The sequence below is a fragment of the Ovis canadensis genome, chromosome 17 (genome assembly GCF_042477335.2).
Source record: "Ovis canadensis isolate MfBH-ARS-UI-01 breed Bighorn chromosome 17, ARS-UI_OviCan_v2, whole genome shotgun sequence".
NCBI lineage: Eukaryota > Metazoa > Chordata > Mammalia > Artiodactyla > Bovidae > Ovis > Ovis canadensis.
In genome coordinates this window covers 56,560,701-56,579,081 of record NC_091261.1, presented here as the reverse complement: position 1 = coordinate 56,579,081, position 18,381 = coordinate 56,560,701, and the positions used below count along the sequence as shown (strand labels likewise).

Here is an 18,381-nt window from a genome sequence, read left to right as displayed (position 1 = left end):
TTTTAAGACAGTTTTTAAGATTCTTAATTTTTCTCACTTTTAAATTGCTTTTATGATTTTTTTTTAAATTGTATACACGTAGCACCTGAACTATAAAACCTGGGCTTCCTTGGTGGCTCAGCTGGTAAAGAATCTCCCTGCCATGTGGGAGACCTGGGTTTGATCCCTGGGTTGGAAGATCCCCTGGAGACTCCCTGGAGAAAGGAACGGCTACCCACTCTAGTATTCTAGCGTGGATTCATGGAAAATTCCATGGACTCTATAGTCCATGGGGTTGCAAAGAGTCGGACACGACTGAGTGACTTTCCTTCACTCACTAGATTCAATTGAAAAGGAAACTTATCATCCCCAAGAACTGAAACCCAATCATCATTTTCTTAAGTAGAAGATTCCTGTGTTGTTGAGTTCCATGTGGGTACCATTGCCCACCAGAGGCTCTGAATTCGACATGTGGCATTTCTTTGTTAAAACAGGGATTAGCAAGTGTTACTTACATACAAAGGGACTTTCTTCTCATCATAATCAGAACTGAAAGATGACTGAGAAGGGATTAGCATCTCATACTGTGATTCCTGTTGTATAAAGGCATGAAAGTGTTAGTTGCTCAGTGGTGGCTGATTCTTTGTGACCCCATGGACTGTAGCCCACTGGGCTCTTCTGCCCATGGAATTCTCCAGGCAAGAATACTGGAGTGGATTGCCATGCCCTTCTCCAGAGGATCTTTCCAACCCAGGGATCAAACCCAGGTCTCCTGCCTTGCAGGCAGATTCTTTACCATCTGAGCCACTCAGGAAGCCCAGATAAAGGCATGCTGATATGCTAACATTCTCTTGGAGAATCTGTCCAAGACCAGAGTGACTGAAACTATCAACTCTTAGAAAGATGTAGGGAGAAATCATCATATCACCCTGTACTAGCTGAAATGGGGAGGTACAGATTACACTTTAGGGTCTTAAGAAAAATCAGAGTTAGGATTCTGATTCGAGGGCAGAAGCTTGCTGGTTGACTGCCAGGTGTCTGGGTCTTTTCCCAGCTTAGCCAGAAAGCCCAAACCTCCCCATCAGTGTCTCTCAGCCTGTGCTCTTTTAGAAGCACTCAGCAGGCGGCCACTCCGTAGAGATGCTGTTATCAGAACCCTGTACATTCTTCTCCTCCTAACACACACAGTGGCCACACCGCATGGAAAACGCACTTAGAAGCCTACAGTTGGTAGATTCCCTTGATGTCTTCTATTTTTTCTACAAATAAAGAAACCAAGGCCCCAGTTCTGGAGGCTCTCTTGACCAAAAACTGGGAGAACATCCAACTCCCATGCCTGAGATACGCTGTAATAAAATTGGACTTTGAATCAGCCAGATCAGATTAAAGGCCTTCCCGACCGAGTAAAATCTTTTTTATTTTCTTTTATGAGATCCTTTTTATTTTGAGATAATTGTAGATGAACAGGCAGTTGTAGAAAATAATACACAGTGATCCCATGTACTCTTTACCCATTTTGATGAAGTTGAGTGGTTAAGTTGAGAAACTTGAGATGGGGACTGTCCTGATTGTCTGTGTGGGGCAGAGACATCACAGGAATCCTTATAAAGAGAGAGGGCAGAGGGGCAGAGTCAGTGATGTGGAGGTGGTTTAAAGACGGCGGAGGGGCTATCTTCTTTACCCATTCATCTGTTGATGGACTTTTAGGTCCATCTATGTCCTGTCTATTGGGAATAGTGCTGCAATGAACTATTGCGTGTATCCTTTCCAGTTACAGACTTGTCCAGATATAAACCCAGGGGTAGAATTGCTGGATCCCATGGCAACTCGATTTTAGTTTTTTGAGGAACGTCCATACTGTTCTCCATAGTGGCTGTACCAGTTTACATTCCCACCAACAGTGGAGGAGGGTTCCCTTTTCTCACACCCTCTCCAGCATTTGTTATTTGTAGTCTTTTTAGTGGTAGCCATTCTGACTGGTGTGAGATGGTGCCTCATCGAAGTTTCGATTTGCATTTCTCTGGTAATCAGCAATGTTGAGCATCTTTTCTTGTGCCTGTTGGGATGGCGTTGGTTTTGATGCCCTCAGCTCCCCACTCCAGAACGTTCTTGAGCCTGCTCTGCAGGCTCTGGGTGGTTCTCATGGAAACCTGCTTTCAGGTGGCTGACAGGTGTGGATGAGCTCATTTCATGCTATCACATTGTAGGTGGACGTGTGTCTCACACAGGATGAGAGCCACCTCTGTCTTGAACTGTTATGCCCAGAGTCCGAGTCCCCAAAACTGAGAGAATAAGACATCCACAGCAATGCAAAAGCATGAAGGGGTGTTATTTCTAGCTCAAGCTAGGGCTCCCGCCACATCCAACACAGCGGAGTGGAGCAAGGAGCCCCGAGCCCAGATTTACAGCAGAATTTATAGGTTTTAGAACAGAGAGTTGGCAAGGGCTGATTGGCTGCAGGAGTTTCCTAATTGGCTAATCTTTATTGGCTGCAGGGGTTTCCTGGTATTTACTAATTGGCTATTGGCTGCAGGGGGATGTCTTTTACGTCCTGATAAACTCAAACCAGGTTATGGGGAGTATGCTGATTAGACAAGTCCTGGCATCCGCAGGGATGACCTCACTGGGCAATGACTCAGCCTTTCCCGTGAGTCCTCCCTTAGTCCCTGAAGCCTATCATGCCGTTTGTTAGGTCCCAACAGAACCAAGTCCTCTTGGAAACAGAAAAGAATAGAGCATCTCCTTGCTCCCTCTTCCCTGGTAGCTCAGATGGTAAAGAATCTGCCTGCAATGTGGGAGACCCAGGTTCAATCCCTGGGTCAGGAAGATCCCCTGGAGAAGGGTGTGACTACCCACTCCAGTATTCCTGCGTAGAGAATCCCCATGGACAGAGGAGCTTGGTGGGCTACAGTCCATGTGGTTGCAAAGAGTTGGACCTGACTGAGTGACTAACACTCACTTTGCTCCCTCTGCTCACCCTGCAGCAGCTTCCCCAGCAAACCCCCCCCCGCCCCCAAATCTGTCACCCGAAGTGGTGGTCAGGAAAGAGAGAGGAAGCCATGTGCACGTCCTTGTGGTGGCCCTTGGTGGACTTCAGGGTCAGGAAGGGGACTCATTCTCTGCGGACAGTCATAGTCAACTGAGAGTTTGTAAGCAATGGGAATTCAACTCAGCTAGGTTCGGGGGATTTATTGATAGGCTCCAAGTAAGACTGTGTTCTGGTTATTGACTGATGCATAAGAAGCACTCCCAAACTTAACAAGTGAAACGCAATTTAGCATCACCTCTCACAGTTCTGGGGCTGGGCAGGGCTGTCTCATGGCTATAGCCATGGCAGCCAGGACTGGGTCCCTGAGCTGGTTTCTCAAGACCACTTTCTTCACTCACATCTCTGGCACCTCCGGCTCCTCTATGTGGTTTCTTTGTCTACCAGCAGAGCCTGGACTTGTTCTGTGCTCCAAGAAGCCGAAGGCGGAAGTTTCCAGACAATTAATGGCTGTCTCTGGAACCTGGCCAGGCCCACTTCTGTCGTTTCCTCTTGGTCAGATCAGCCAGAGGGCAGGTGGAGAAACTGGCCTAAGTCTTGGTGGAGAATGGGAAGGTCACATGGCATGAAAACAGATGGGCTGGGAGATTCGGTGGCTTCTTTGGGAAGATTCAGTCTACCACGACGAACTGGGTCCAGGTGCTTAGATGACGTCACTGGAAGCTCCTGTCTCCATCACTTTGGCTCTGTTCTCAGGAGGGCTTTCCAAGTGTGATAGCAATGTCGACTCAGAGCCTCCAGGATTCCCTTTTATCAGCTGATGCGCGGCCATCCCTGAACCAGTCACTGTGATTCGGACTGCTCCAGCCCGCGTGAGCCTGGGGCTGTGTAATCAGTCCCACTTGACCGAGAGGACACAGAGGTTGGTGAGGGGGGGGCGGCGATTCTCCCCAAGAATGCTGTGCTGGGTGAGGAAGGATGGATATCCAGGCTGCTACATCACCTGCGGGTCTCCTTGCCCTCCCCGCTGGCCCCTGGTCTGGTCCACCTTGAGTTATGAACACGCAGGACATGGTGCTGAGTCTGCAGGTCTGGTCCTCTACCTGGGGAGATTCCCTACCCATTCCTACCTGCTGCTTCTGCCCCACTCACCACAGACACAGAGGTGATTACGCACAGCAAGACTTCCACATCTGTAGGCATTTTTCTCCTCTATGGAATTCTTGAGAATCTTTGTTGTCTAATTCAGTAAGTGAGCCCTCTCCCAAAGAACGTCATCTCCAAAAGAGGATAGAGAGATGACAGGCGCAGATTCCAGAGCCCCACTGCCTGGTTCCAATGCTGACTCCATCACTCGCTATGTGGCCTTAGATAAGTTACTTTACCCGCCTGGGCTTCAGTTTTCTCACTTGTAAAATGGGGACTATACTAACCCCTACTTCACAGGGCTGTTGGGAGGATTAAAAGAGTTAACTCGTGTAAAATTCTTAGGACATTTTATTTTGCACAAAGCAAGTTCTTAAACAGTAGAACTTACTTTTCTTTCTAAAGTGTTCTTTATATAGTAAGGACATTCATTTCTTGCTTGTTAAATGTTTTACAAATATTTTTTTCCTGGGCTGTCGTTTGTCTTTTGACTTTGTCATGGCTTTGAGTCTTTTGGCTTGCAGAATTTTATAATATTTATGCACTCAAATGTATCCATCTTTTCCTGGGACAGCTGGAATTTCTTCTGTTTGTTTGTTTTATCAAGAAAGAACTTTTCTCTCTTTGCTTTTGGGATGGATGAGGATTTAATGCTCATAAGAAGAAGAAAAGTGTTGAATCAATTTGTCAATACTGCACTTCTTTTTCCTTTAGACTTTTTCTTCTTTGTATTGACAATTTCCGGTGCAAGAAGCAAAGTTCCTGAAAATACTAATATTAGAGGACTCATTGCGAATCTTTGAAGACTCCATGAGGACGTAAATTGATGTTTAAATACAAGCTGTTCCTCAGAGACAAATGATTATTTTGTCAGCTGAATGAACCAAAATGAAAAGCTTGGCTTATAGAAACCATTATCTGCTTCGATCTTTCCTTATCTAAGGCCAAATTGAATGTTTTATGTTTAATTTTTCTTCCTGGACAGAAAGACATTCCACCAAGATAGGATTGAGCGAAAGAAATTTTTCAATGCAGCAAAGTGTTTGGGAAAAAATGGACTTTTGTGAATCCCACTGGGGATCATTTCATAACAGAAGTTTCACAATGTGCTGTGTTCGTGTCCCTGTGAAATTGGTTGTTTCTGAGTGGAGAGGCAAAGCAAGGAGGCTTGGGGTTTTGTTTTCGGACTCTGTGCCCCTGCAGTGGATGGCAGACAGAAGACCTGGGGGACCCCGGGCCTGGGACTCCCCTCCACCTGGTGCCTTTGCAAAGGCAAAGAAGAACAGTGTCTGGGACAGCCCAGATGCTCTCTGGACAACCTACCAAAGTCCTGTCATTTAGTTGCAGTGACCCGTGTCCCAGGGCACTTTTGAGGACTTTTTTCTTTCCTCAATAGCCCTGAGAACATACTCCTGGCTACTTGAAACTCTGCTCTGCAGTCTCTCTGAGCCTCATCCATTATTTCAAATTTCATCTTTTTTAATAAAAAATTATGATATTGTTTTATGAATTTTTTAGAGACACATGGTATTATGATGTACATATTACTTTATTAGCTTTTAAAACGTATTTATTTATTCATTTTTGGCTGTGCTGGGTCTTCGTTGCCGCACGTGGGCTTTCTCTAGTTGTGGCAAAGTGGAGTTACTCTCTAGTTGTGGTGTGCGGGCTTCTCATCGCGGCGGCTTCTCTTGTGGAGCTCACGCTCTAGGGGACTTTAGTACTTGTGGGGTGAGCTTAGTTGCTCCGTGGTATGTGGTGTCTTCCTGGACCAGGGATCAAACCTGTGTCCCCTGCATCGGCAGGTAGATTCTTAACCACTGAACCACCAAGGAGTTCCAATCTTGGGCCTGTTTTGATCAGCCCTGAGTACCTCCGCTCTCAGCATCTCTGAAGCCTGGACTAGGCTGAGGGGGCCAAGGCTGCCTGATTTATTTCCAGCTATTACAAGCTGTGCCCGGCACGTTGCATGCATTCTCTCTCTCACACACTCACACAGTTTACTCACATGCAAAGAAAGGGTAAATGTTACTGGAGTTGGAGAAGCAGAGTGGGGGTGATCGGGCTCCAAAGGGCAATAACAGGAGCCTCTAGCTGGTCTGGCCTTTGTCGGCCCTCCCTGGGGAGCCTGCCCCCCTCCCCTTCTCCTCCCTCTTCCCTTGTCTGGAAGGTGATCCTGGGTCAGGTCTTCACCATTAAGAGCTGGACGTGGCTGTCCTGGCTGCCAGGGCCTCCATGGGCCCTGCTTTGTTGGAAATGAACAATTATAGGTTTCATAACCTTTCAAAGTGGGCTTCCTCTTTGACTAAAAATGCTCTACTGGGAATCTATTGTAAAGGCATATGATCTGAGGTGTGCAGAGACGTTTAGTTTCCAGTTCAGTTTGGGAAGTTAAAAGTTAGAGAAAACTTAAAAGACTTAGTCATGGGGAGATTGCTGTTTAAAAGAAATCTACAGAACTTCCCTGGTGGTACAGTGGATGAGAATCCTCCTGTCAATGCAGGGGACATGGGTTCGATCCCTGGTCTGGGAAGGTTCCACATGCCGAGGGGCCACGAAGCCTGTGTGCTGCAACTACTGAAGTCTGCAAGCTTAGAGCTTGTGCTCTGCAAGAAGAGAAGCCATCGAAATGAGAAGTCTGCACGCCACAACAAAGAGTAGCCCCCATGTGCCGCAACTAGAGAAAGCCCTCGAACAGCAGTGAAGACCCAGTGCAACTAAAAATAAAATAAACATATAAAAAATTTACAGTTCTTGCTTACTTATTTGTTGCTTTACTCACTGGGTGCACCAAGCAGTTTGCAGGCTCTTAGCTCCCCAAACAGTGATTGAACCTGTGCCCTCTGCAGTGAGAGCAGAGTCCTAAGCACTAGGTTTCCAGGGAATTCCCTTCAGTAACTGTTTAGAATGTCATGTTGTGACATGACAAAACAAAGATGACGTCAAGGCACATTTATGAACATTGGAAGGAGTCTATGATACCACAAGTTTAAAAAATGTGGCTTATAAACCAGTATGTATGAATTGGTTCCTTTCTTTGTAAAATGTTTATGGAAGAGGTTTTGGAAGGATCTGCCTTAATAGATGATGTCTGTGCATCATATTTTTTGAATCTAATCAGAGTCAGTCTCTAGTTTAGGGACCTTGTGCAAACCGGCCTTAGTTTCTTCATCTGCGTAATGGGGGTGATAACCTCATTTTGTAATATTACAATTTTAAGAGGTATATGCTCAGTGTTTAGTCGTGTCTGACTCTTTGCAAACCGGTGGGCTGTAGCCCACCAGGCTCCTCCATCCATGGGATTTTCCAGGTAAGAATACTGGAGTGAGTTGCCATTTCCTTCTCCATATTTAAGAGGATAGCATTTGTTTAAAACCCTTATAAAAGTGTCTGGTACCCAGTGAGCTCTTAATAAATATTACCTGTTATTATTGTCTGTATTTTCTGCATTGAACATATATTGTCTCTAGAATGAGAAAAAAATTACCTTTTGAATGAAAATCAAAAAGCAGGGAGACCGACTTGCTTCTGTGAGATTAAGTCCCATTCACTTTTCATTAACAATAACCGCACCTCTTTCCTGTCCTTAGGGGTCTCCTTTTCTTTTTTCTGGAAGACACAAGGAGAACAGTCCACATCAATCCCTTCTGCCTATGGAGGACAGGTTATTTCCAATGGGTTCAAAGTCTGCTCCAGCGGCGGCAAGGGTTCCGTGGAGCTATACACGCATAACAAATCCGTGACTTGGGAGGCCAGCTTCAGCCCCCCAGGTAAGGGTGCCACTGGCGTGAAAGATGCTCTGGGAGGTCGGGGAGGGGGGAAGGCGGGAGGAGGCCTGGTGTCCCAGCTCCCTCCACCTCCTGATAGGAAGTGGATGAACCCGATGGATGTAGAGCTGTGGGGCGCTATCCTTGGGGCACATGAGCCCCTTCCTAGTCCAAGGGGCTGCTTGGCAAGACTTACTGGAAAGGGTGAGATAGCATCCTTTGCTTAGATGTCTGCCTGGTTAGTTAAGGGCCAGGATTCTGCAGCCAGGCGCTTGGATTCCGTCTGACTGCAGGCAGTGTTACTGCGTCATGTCAGTGCACGGGAGCCTCAGTTTCTGTGCAGTGAAGATATTAAGGATACTTCGCTCACAGGCTGGAATATAGCGTCGGCCCAGTGCTTATTGTTTCTCCTTTTCCTGTCTTCCCCCTCTTTCTCCTGCATCTTCCTTTTGCCTTCTCCTCCTCCTCTTCTACTCCTTTTCTTTCCTCCTTCTCTGGCCCTCCTCCTTCTTTTTAGTGGTGCAAACTTGCAAATGTTTAGACTTTGATATGAAAACGCCTTTGGAAAAGAGGGGCTGATGATGGAGGGAAAGAAAGGATGCTGGAGGAGAGGTGAGGGCACCAGCCAGGGAGGGGCCCCGGGATTCAGGAAGGACGCTCCAGGACCTGGGAAGGGAAGATGGAGGGGCGGGAGCTGGGTGTGTGCAAATGTGCCTGAGATCCTAGGTGGGTGTTGGGAGGCCACATGGTTCTGTTCCACAGATTCCTGTTTCCTCTGGGGCACAGTGCGATCCTAGCTGACCAGGCAGGGGGGCAAAAGTGTGGGGCAGGCACCTGAGGGAAGCTGGAGGTCTGTGAACTAAGATGGAGAGAGGTGACCAGGGGCTCAGAACATCTTCAGGTGGCATGGAGGGGACATCCAGTCCAGACTGCAGACTAAGAAGGGAATCTCACAGGTGGAAGGCAAACTGAGAGTCTAGAATGGTCTCTTCCAGGAGGAAGTGATGACATTCCTGACCTAGTTAAGGAAAACTCATTTTTTGGACCACTTCAAGGAAGGCTGTGTGTCTCCATTTTTTTTTTTTTTTTAAACATGGAGCCAAGCAGCCTGGGTCAGGTCTCGCTCTGTACCCTCTCTGCCAGCTATGTGGACCCAAGTGCCTTACTCACCCACCCTGTGTCTCAGCGTCCTCATCTGTATTGTCAGCACAGTGACAGTATTAGGTCAAAGGGTGACTGTGAGAGTGAAGTGAGTTAACTTCTGCTGGTACTTTAAGCTGGGGTCAGGCTTGTACCTCTGGAAAAGGGGCAAATTCAGTGCATGCAGACTTTGCGAGAACTTTGCATGTCTGCACTCTCTGATCCTCAGGGCCAGAAATCGTCTCTGCCTCGCCTCTCCTTCCTGATGTGCATGTCCTTGTTCACAGCTCTTATCATGTTCTAACTGCTATCAGTCTCTTATGTAACAGTCTGCTCTCCCTGCCCCTTTGGGGCTGACACAGTATTAGGTACTGAGAAGGTTTCTTGGTATGTTTTAAGGTCAAATCTATTGAACCCTGATTGTTCCATCTACCCAGAGAAATGGGGAGAATTGTACATATTTCTGCCTGACATTGTGCTCTTATTTGTTCCTTGAAGGTATTTTCACACTCAAGGACAATGATACTTTTCTAAAAATTATGAAATGAAGAGAAACATTTTTATTTTTTATTATTAAAAAAATGTATGTATCTATTTACTTTTGTCTGTGCTGGGTCTTTGTTGCTGTGTGGGGGCTTTTCTCTAGTTACGGTGAGCAGGATGTTGCTAGCCAAAATCTGGGACTTCTCTACCCACCAAAGATGAATAAAAAAACAATATGAAAACAGAGTTTGAAAGAAATAGAAAGGTGGCTTTAATTCTCAGCCAGCAGAGAGGGTAACACAGTAGGCTTATACCTTAAGAATTGTGGCCCCCCTCCATGAGGAGTCTAGGGGTTTATATAAGGCAAGGGCTCACAGTCAGGAGTCAGTGATGAGGAGCAAGGTGATAGGATCTTGACTTCTTCCTCTTGCATTGTTTCAAAGATAGTCATAAGCTGGCTTCAGTAACCCAGTCATTGAGTCTGGCAGTTGGGTGTCTCTGTGGCCTTCTTTATGATATGTAGCTGCAAGAGGAAGGGTGTTGTAAGGATAAACACCAGATATGGGATGGATTTAGCATAGAGTCAAAAGAAAAAATGTGAATTGTAGCTTCTGCAGAGTTAGGAGGCAGAAAAGCTAACTTTGATACAGACATGCAGAGTTAAGAGCAACTGAAGTAAAAAAAAACAACTAGGAATATTCAGGCCTGCTTACTATTCTCTTTATCTTCTTTGTTCTCAAGAAAGGGAAAGACAAAAACTCATTCTCTGTTTTCCTTTTCACTGCAACAGGGGCTACTCTCTAGTTACAGCGTGTGAGCTTCTCATTGCGGTGGCTTCTCTTGTCGCAGAGCACCGGCTCTAGGGCTCATGGACTTCAGTAGTTGCAGCATGGGGGTTCAGTAGTTTTGACCCAAGAGCTCTAGAATGCAGGCTCAATAGTCGTGGAGCATGGGCTCAGCTGCCCCATGCCACGTAGTATCTTCCCAGACCAGAGATGGAACCCATGTCCCCTGCATTGGCAGCTAGGTTCTTTAACCACTCACTGGACCACCAGCGAAGTCCTGACAGTGATACTTTGGACCTGTCTGGGATCCATGCTCTCCGGAGACTGATGGTTAGAAAGTTGACCAATCCTGAGCGAGAAGCCTGGGGTAACTGCTTACACATCCTATAAAGGGCCCCTTTCAGCACAGGTCACTGGGTGCATCTGAACACCCACTACACAATGAAATGAGGCCCTCTGTGGTGCCAGCTGTTGTCAAAGTCCGGCGAAATTTCTTCTTGTGGGTCAATGTGGTTCTCATGCCAGAGCCATGAGTCACCACCAAGGCTCCTGATGGAGGGTCTGGCAGAGCCAGGAGTGGTCTGTCCTCCCCCACACTGCCGTCACACGCTCAGGGTCAGGGCAGAGTTGGGTACCGGTGGCCTGAGGGCTGAATCAGGCTCTCAGGTATGTCTCACTGACTTGCCTGGGGGTGGTCTACGCTGGATTAAAAAATATTTTTGAACAAGTTAATTTTTTTTAAATAAGCTCTCCTTTTTAAAAAGTTTACTTAAAAATTTTTTTTTGACATGTACACACTGGACCATTAGTTATTATTTCGTTTAACTTAAAATGGCAAAGGATATCTTTGAAGAGGCTTCTGGGCTTTGGGGAGTGAGAGTAACTTCTTTCCTGAGCTCCTAAGACTGAGGGAAGTCAGATGTGTATTATGACCTGTGTGTGTGTGTTGTTAGTTGCTCAGTTGTGTCCGACTCTTTGTAACTCCATGGCCTGTAGGCCATCATGCTTCTCTGTCCGTGGAATTCTCCTGGCAAGAATACTAGAGTGGGTTGCTATTCCCTTCTTCAGAGGATCTTCCCAACCCAAGGATCAAATCCAGGTCTCCTGAATTGCAGGCAAATTCTTTACCATTTGAGCTACTGGGAAAGCCCATATTATGACTTAGGACTCAACCAATGACCTACTATTATAAGGGAGAGAAATGTGATTAAAACTGGGATGACCACCGAGTGTTGAGCTAGAACCCACGTCTTCAGAACAGTGTATCTGCTCTTTCCCAGGCCACTACTGGACTCATGTCCTGTTTACATGGAAGTCTGAGGAGGGCCTGAAAGTCTACGTCAACGGGACCCTGAGGACCTCAGACCCAAGTGGAAAAGCGTCTCCTGCCTACGGGGAGTCCAATGACAACCTCGTGCTGGGGTCTAAGCAGGACCAGACCAAGAGCTACGAGAACAGAGCTTTTGATGAGTTCATTATCTGGGAACGGGCTCTGACACCGGATGAGATCGCCATGTACTTCACAGCTGCCATTGGTCAGTGAGAGGGGAGGGGCTGAGAGCCGGGTGTGACGTCAGCTCTGGGGGGCGGGGACCTTCCTACCTACCGCCCCTTTACCAGCAGCAGATAGATCTCTGCTCTCTCCTGCTGGGCTGTTGGTACTGCAGGCTGACTGCGTCCTGATCAGTTTTTTCTAAAACTCCTTTTCCCTAAGATGGAGGAATTAATAATTTACCAGAAACACACTGAGGCGAATATTCTCATGCTGGTCACCAGGGAATTTTTGAAGTTTGTGATAGATGGTTATGGAAAGTTTTGGGAAGCAAGTGTTCCCGGTCCATTTGATCCGCAAATGTTTGCCACATGCCTTCCGCGTGTCAAGCTCACCCATGGACCCCCAGAGAGCCCCTCTGCCCACCTCCCTTCCTGCTCAGCACAGAGCGGTGGTTCAGACCAGGGACCTGGTGGACCGGCAGACCTGGTTTCAAAGTCTCGCTCAACCACCATGAGCCGTGGGACTTGGGAAGTCACTTTGTTAAGAAATTGAGGTAAAACTCATGGAATGTGAGTGTCACCATTTTACAGCACACGATTCAGTGGCACTTACTATGTCCACACGTTCTGCCACCATCCTCCCCAGAGAAACCCCGCCCCCATGAGCTGTCCGCCCCATTTCCTCCTCCCTTGCCCCTGGCAATCACTCACTTTCTTTCTTTCTCTGTGGATTTACCTATCCTGGATATTCCGTATACATGGAATCATATATGTGACAGTTCGTGGCTCAAGTGATGTCGCTAGGGAATCTGTTTTGGACTTTGCCTTTTGTTTTCTTGTGGTGCCAGGATGGCTGCCATTCCCTCCAGGAGCACATTCCTACCCGCCTCCCCCCCGCCACTCCCCTCCCCCCCCCACGAAACCTTAGCAGGAAACAAGGAACTTCTTTTTTCTGTCATCTACTACCACCCTGCTGGCCATCACTGTTGTTGGCCCACACTGACCAGGAACCAATTACTGTGGGTGGGGATGTGGAATATTCTGATTGGCTTAAGCCTGAGTCACAGTCCACCCCACTGACATGGCAGTGAGGTCAGGGTTCCCCCCACCAGTCCCCCTCCAGAGCACAATCAGGGCGCTGATCTCGGAGCCACTGTGCAAGCAAAACCAGCCTATATCCACAGCAGCCTCTGATGTCTCCATCTTTCACCGAGAAAACAGAATTCATTCCCTTTCACAGAGGTGACACAAGACAAAATACACCGTCCTTTAGGAGGAAAAAGGATATCAATCGACAGCAGTTTATTGCCTAAGATTCTGAGATTTGTCACCTAGAGACCAAGATAGCATCTGTACTTGTGTTATTGAGAGTCTCAAACGACTCCTGCCTCCCCAGGAGCTTACTGTTTTAGCATCACTGGAAAGAGGCTTTAATGTTCCTGGCCCTTTTAGCTGTCACAGCAAAACCTGTCACCAGGACATCTCTGGGCTCAGGGATGTGGCCTGTCAGTCTCCCCATCCCCACCTCCACCCCAGCTCTCCACCCCCTGCTGCCACAGTGCAGTGTGTCAGGAAGTCCCTGCAGCTGAATCACGTGTGTGTGTTCACCCTCACTCTTCACATTTGGGGAGGGCTCTGTGCGATTTTGGGAGACTGGAGAAGTACTCTCTTAATACTTGTGTATCCTGGGGGCTTCAGGCCCTACCTTTACTGAACCAGAACTGGACTCCTAATCCCACATCACTTGGGGATTTGGTTCTGAAGGCAGAGGCCCTGATGTGAATCCTGTGTTGAAACGTGTCCCTCAAAGACCCCTGAAGACCTGGTGTGGGGCTCCTGGACCATTACGTAGTCCAGCTCAGCTGGGTTCAGGGCAGCTGTGCTCAGACAGACAACTGAGGCTGAAATCCAGCTGCTGTGGTGCTGTGCCCACAGGACAGGGTAGAACCTGTTCTTTGCATAAAGATCGGTCTGCACATGAAGCCGTGAGCTAGGCTGCAGGTGCCCAAAGAGGGAGCATTTCCCTGGGTGACCTGTCTGGAGGGGGCCCTTCTCCTAATCCCTTAGCTGATGACAAACAGGCAGAAAACAGTAAATCATGGCACACATCTTGTTTCTTTTTGACTGTGCTGGGTCTTCATTGCTGTGCACGGAATCTCTCTGGTCGTGGTGAGTGGAAGCTACTCTTCCTTGCAGCGTGCAGGCTTCTCATTGTGGTGGTTTCTCTTGTTGCAGAGCAGGGGCTCTAGGCGAGAGGGCTTCAGTAGTTGCAGCTCGAGCACTTAGTGGCCCTGTGGCATGGGGCATCTTCCCAGACCAGGGGTTGAACCTGTATCACTTGCATTGCAAGGTGGATTCTTATCCACCGGACCACCACAGAAGTCCCATGGCTACATCTTTGGTTTTGGATGTCTTTCTGATTGTGGTCATTCATAACTGACCACATGAGTTCTTGAATAGAATCCTCTGGATGGGAGGGGCTCAAGAAGATGGTCTCCCCACCACTTGACTGGGTTCCAGTGTCATCTCGCTGGAAGGGAAGGGGCCAGGTTTCCTGTCTGTCCCAGCCCAGTGATTCACAACCCTCTGTATTTTATGTCTAACTAGTCCACAGGGTGATGGAAATCCATTTCTTTTGCTTCTTTATTTATTTGAAATTGGTGCAAGCTTGTATGAAATCATCTTTTTATATGATATTTTGCCTGAAGGGTGTTTCCAAGCAATTTAGACTATAAATGGAAAAATAATTTGATCTGTGAAAATACATACAATCTCCCCATTTGGCTGATTTATTAGACCTTTATCTTTCCAGAAACATTCCTACTCACCGCGTTCTCAGGCTTTCTTAGTTTGTGTCTGAAACTGGTAGATTTTTGTAAAACAAACAAGCAAAAAACACCAGGCCTTCCTGAGGGTGAACGAAGTGACCATGTTTCAGTCCTTAATTAAGTAGTATTATTAAATTTTTTTCCAGGAGAGCAGCTTTCACTGTCTTCAACATCACCCAGCTTCTCCGTGACACCCACAGTGAACACCATGGTGAGCAGATGCATTTAGTTTTGCCCCCCATCTTGGTCTGTTTGCTTGGATTATGTGCCAGGAGAGTGAGAATCCCATTAGACCAACTGGCTCTGTCTTGGTAGCCAGCCTTAGCACTAATTCTTGATGCTCAATGTGACTGAAGGGAAGACCCTCGGCTCCCCGTGACCTGTAGCCTCAGGTGCCCGCATGGAGTCAACAAGACTTACCAAGGATCACCCAACATGAGGCTGTTTCTTGGTGCACGTGGCACCATGACTGGAGAGTGAGAAGGAGGTGGCCTGGACACTTAGCTTGGCTCTGCACCATCTTCTTCTGATGTTTGAGGAAAGGATCCATTCCTTTAGAAAGTCTGATATGAGCATTTGTAATCAATCAACTTTCCTTCCATGAGAACTTTAATGTAATAGTGAGGGAATAGACTCTAGAACCACCTGTTTGGGTTCAAATCCCAGTTCTCTCATTTATTTCTGCATAATATGCTTAGTTTCATCTATCAATCACGTGTGTATTTCATGAAGTTGTTGTAAGGATGAAACGTTAATATATGTTAAATGGTCACAAGAGCATATAAGAAGTGCTATCATCATGATTATTATGGTGTGAGAAGCATGAGGCCCAAAGGACAGACTGAACTTCTGTAGACATCTTGGCTTTAGTCCTTAACAGAACTCACGTCACTGATTTCTTTCAGGTGCCCACTGATGCCTACCATCCCATCATAACCAACTTGACAGAGGAGAGGAAAAACTTCCGGAGTCCTGGAATTGTTCTGAGTTACCTTCAAAATATGTCCCTCAGCTTACCCAATAAATCCCTCTCAGAGGAGACAGCATTCAACCTCACCAAGGTAACGGCTATGTGATTTCTGTGCCCAGTTGATCAGGGATGGCAAACTGCCAGACCATGGCTGACAAGTGTGTCTTGTTTGACCTACATGGAGCTGAAAAAATCAGAAACTTTTATATAGAAGTCTGGATTTCAGAATTCTCATGAACAGCCAGATGGCGTGGACTACACACTGTGTAGTCAGCTGTACACAGCTCGGTGGATTTTCCTTCAGATGAGACTTGACTCTTCATCTCCTTTTCCCAGTGTCCGCCAGGCTGTCCTGTCTCTCCATCTACCTGGCCCCTTCGCATGCCTAGTCACTTCAGTCATGTCCAATTCTGTGACCCTATGGACTGCAAACCACCAGGTTCCTCTGTCTGTGGGATTCTCCAAGCAAGAATTCTGGAGTGGGTTGCCAATGCCCTCCTCCAGGGGATCTTCCTGACCCAGGGATCGAACCTGGGTCTCTTGCATTGCAGGAAAATTCTTTACTGTTTGAGCCACCAGGGAAGCCCCACTTGACCCCTGTAGGCATTTGGATTTGCAGCTCTGGCTCTAAACTCTGCTACCTCCCTTGGCAACAGCTAGAATGCACAGTTGGGTCTTTAGCAGATTTAGCCATGGGGTCATAGTGTGACCCCAACGCTGTGATGTATCTCAATGGGAATTTCCAGAGTTATTGAAAACACTTAGTGAATGCACCGTGTATGGCACTAGAACCAAGGTACTTTCTCTTTACATTCTCCTTAAGATCTTTCCAGGTCAAGGTAGAAGAGGATGCTGGGCTTGTATGGGCCTGATAACTTCAATCTCAGCACAGGGCTCTTGGCTGCTGATATCCAGAGAAAAGGAATGTGAGACTGTTACACTTCAAAAGTGTAGATAAGGGTTAAGAGCAGGATGTATAGGGTTTGATTGCTGGGATGAACATCTCTCTGCTGGTTACTTACTGTGCACCCTTGGTCAAGTTACTTTATATCTCTGCCTCACTTTGCTCATCTGAGATATGGGGAGATAATAGTAGTACTTACTTTATTGGGTTCTTAGAAGGTTCCTATGTGCATAGTATGACTCTGGCACTTTTTAAGAGTTCTCGGTCCTTCCTGGTTTCCTTGCTGAAGACAAACCCAACGAAGCAGCCAAAAAAAGCACGGGAAAGCATGTGTTCAGTAAACAAGACGTCTTGATTTGCTAGGAGGCATTTGTCCCAGTAGCTCTCCTGCCCAGGTGAGAGAAGCAAGAGTAAGCCTTCTCAGATTTTGTTTATTCATTCATAGAATGTGGTAAGTTCTAGGGATCCATGATGACCAAGAACTACTTCCTGCTTCCAAGAGGCTCAGGACTGAGAGGGTGAAGATGGACCATGGAGTCTGAAAAGTGTCCTGAGCTGCAGCCGCTCAGTGACTCTGGAGTCAGGCAAGCCTGGGTTTAACCCTTAGATCTATGCTGTTTTCAAGCCTCAGTTTCCCAGTCTGTGACACAGGAATACTTCGATGACCCAAGTCTGTCTCTGTTAGAATGGTTTTGGTTGCAAGTAAGCAGTAAGATGACCAAGTATTGTTAAAATAGGGGCATTTAATTGCTTCGCTCCAGGTTTGATTACTTCAGTCTTTCGTTCACAGCAGGGATCTAGGTGGCAGAACTGCAGTTCCCTTGGCATTCTATTCTATTTCCAAGTGACTGAAATGGCTCCAAACACTACACCTCACTGACAAAGACCAGGAGGAAAAGGAAAGGCAGGGGGCACTTCTGTCTTTACAGGGCAGGAAATTCTTTCCCGTGGTTCCCCTTGCAGTTCCCCTGACATGACCACGCCTAGACCAATCACTGGCCAAGGGAACGAACTGGCTCGGTGGCTCAGCCAATCATATGGAGAAATTGGTGGGGCCAAGACAGCCCTATATAAGCACTTTCAGGCTTCCGGCAGGAAGCACTTCTGGGTTCTTCAGTTAAGCTCAGTGGGTGGGAGTGAGGCTATCCAGAAGGAGGGTCGAGGCCCTTCTGTAGTCTCACAGGGATGTCTATATGGGAACATAAAATTTCATGCAAGTCTACACAGGAAACTATGTTAAAGCTGGGTGATTTACTCTTTCAACTCCCCTGTTTCCCCTCAGATACATTGGACAGTGTCAGAGGTAGTAAAATAAAATGCTTTCAGGAGCCAGATGAACAAAGTAAATGGATATTAGGTCAGACAGGCAATAAGGAGGAGTAGAGACTGTGGCTCACCAGGAAGTACCCACTCATGGGGAGTAGCAGTGAGCTTCTCAAGAGCCTCCTGATTTTAACCATTATGTTTATCTCATCTGATTTTGCAAGCAAAGCAAAACCCCAGAATTTTAAAATAGACTCTCACCCATTAAAAAAACAAAAGAGAAAAGTGGGCAACTAACAAATTTAAAAGCAGGTGTGTACAAACCAAATAAAAGACATTTATGAATGGATGCAACCTGTGGGTTATCAGTTTGAAACCGCTGGTGGGGGCCATGTGGGGATGGATACTTGACTCTGAGTGTCCTGTAGAGGAATCATGTGGGTTTACCCCAAACCCCAACAATTTGGATTGGGTGAGAAATAAAAATCTTTGGCATCCATTATTCAATTTTCCACCATGTCCTGGCTTCTCATCACTAATAGTTGAACAAGAAAGTGAAAAGGAATTTCTTATGCTGGGTAATAAGGTGGCCATTAGCCACACGTGGCTCTTGAACACTTGAACTGTGGCCAGTTC

At 46.9% G+C, this 18,381-nt stretch overlaps 1 protein-coding gene across 2 annotated transcripts in view; it reads left to right on the top strand.

The window, feature by feature from the left end:
* ADGRD1 (adhesion G protein-coupled receptor D1) overlaps positions 1 to 18,381 on the top strand; it is a 176,790-nt gene that overhangs the window by 21,103 nt on the left and 137,306 nt on the right. For both annotated transcript variants that reach the window (XM_069558653.1, XM_069558652.1), the window contains 4 exons: positions 7,702 to 7,881; positions 11,567 to 11,821; positions 14,755 to 14,819; positions 15,514 to 15,669. In XM_069558653.1, the coding sequence (XP_069414754.1) occupies positions 7,702 to 7,881; positions 11,567 to 11,821; positions 14,755 to 14,819; positions 15,514 to 15,669 (656 nt within the window). The remainder of the gene's footprint in view (positions 1 to 7,701; positions 7,882 to 11,566; positions 11,822 to 14,754; positions 14,820 to 15,513; positions 15,670 to 18,381) is intronic.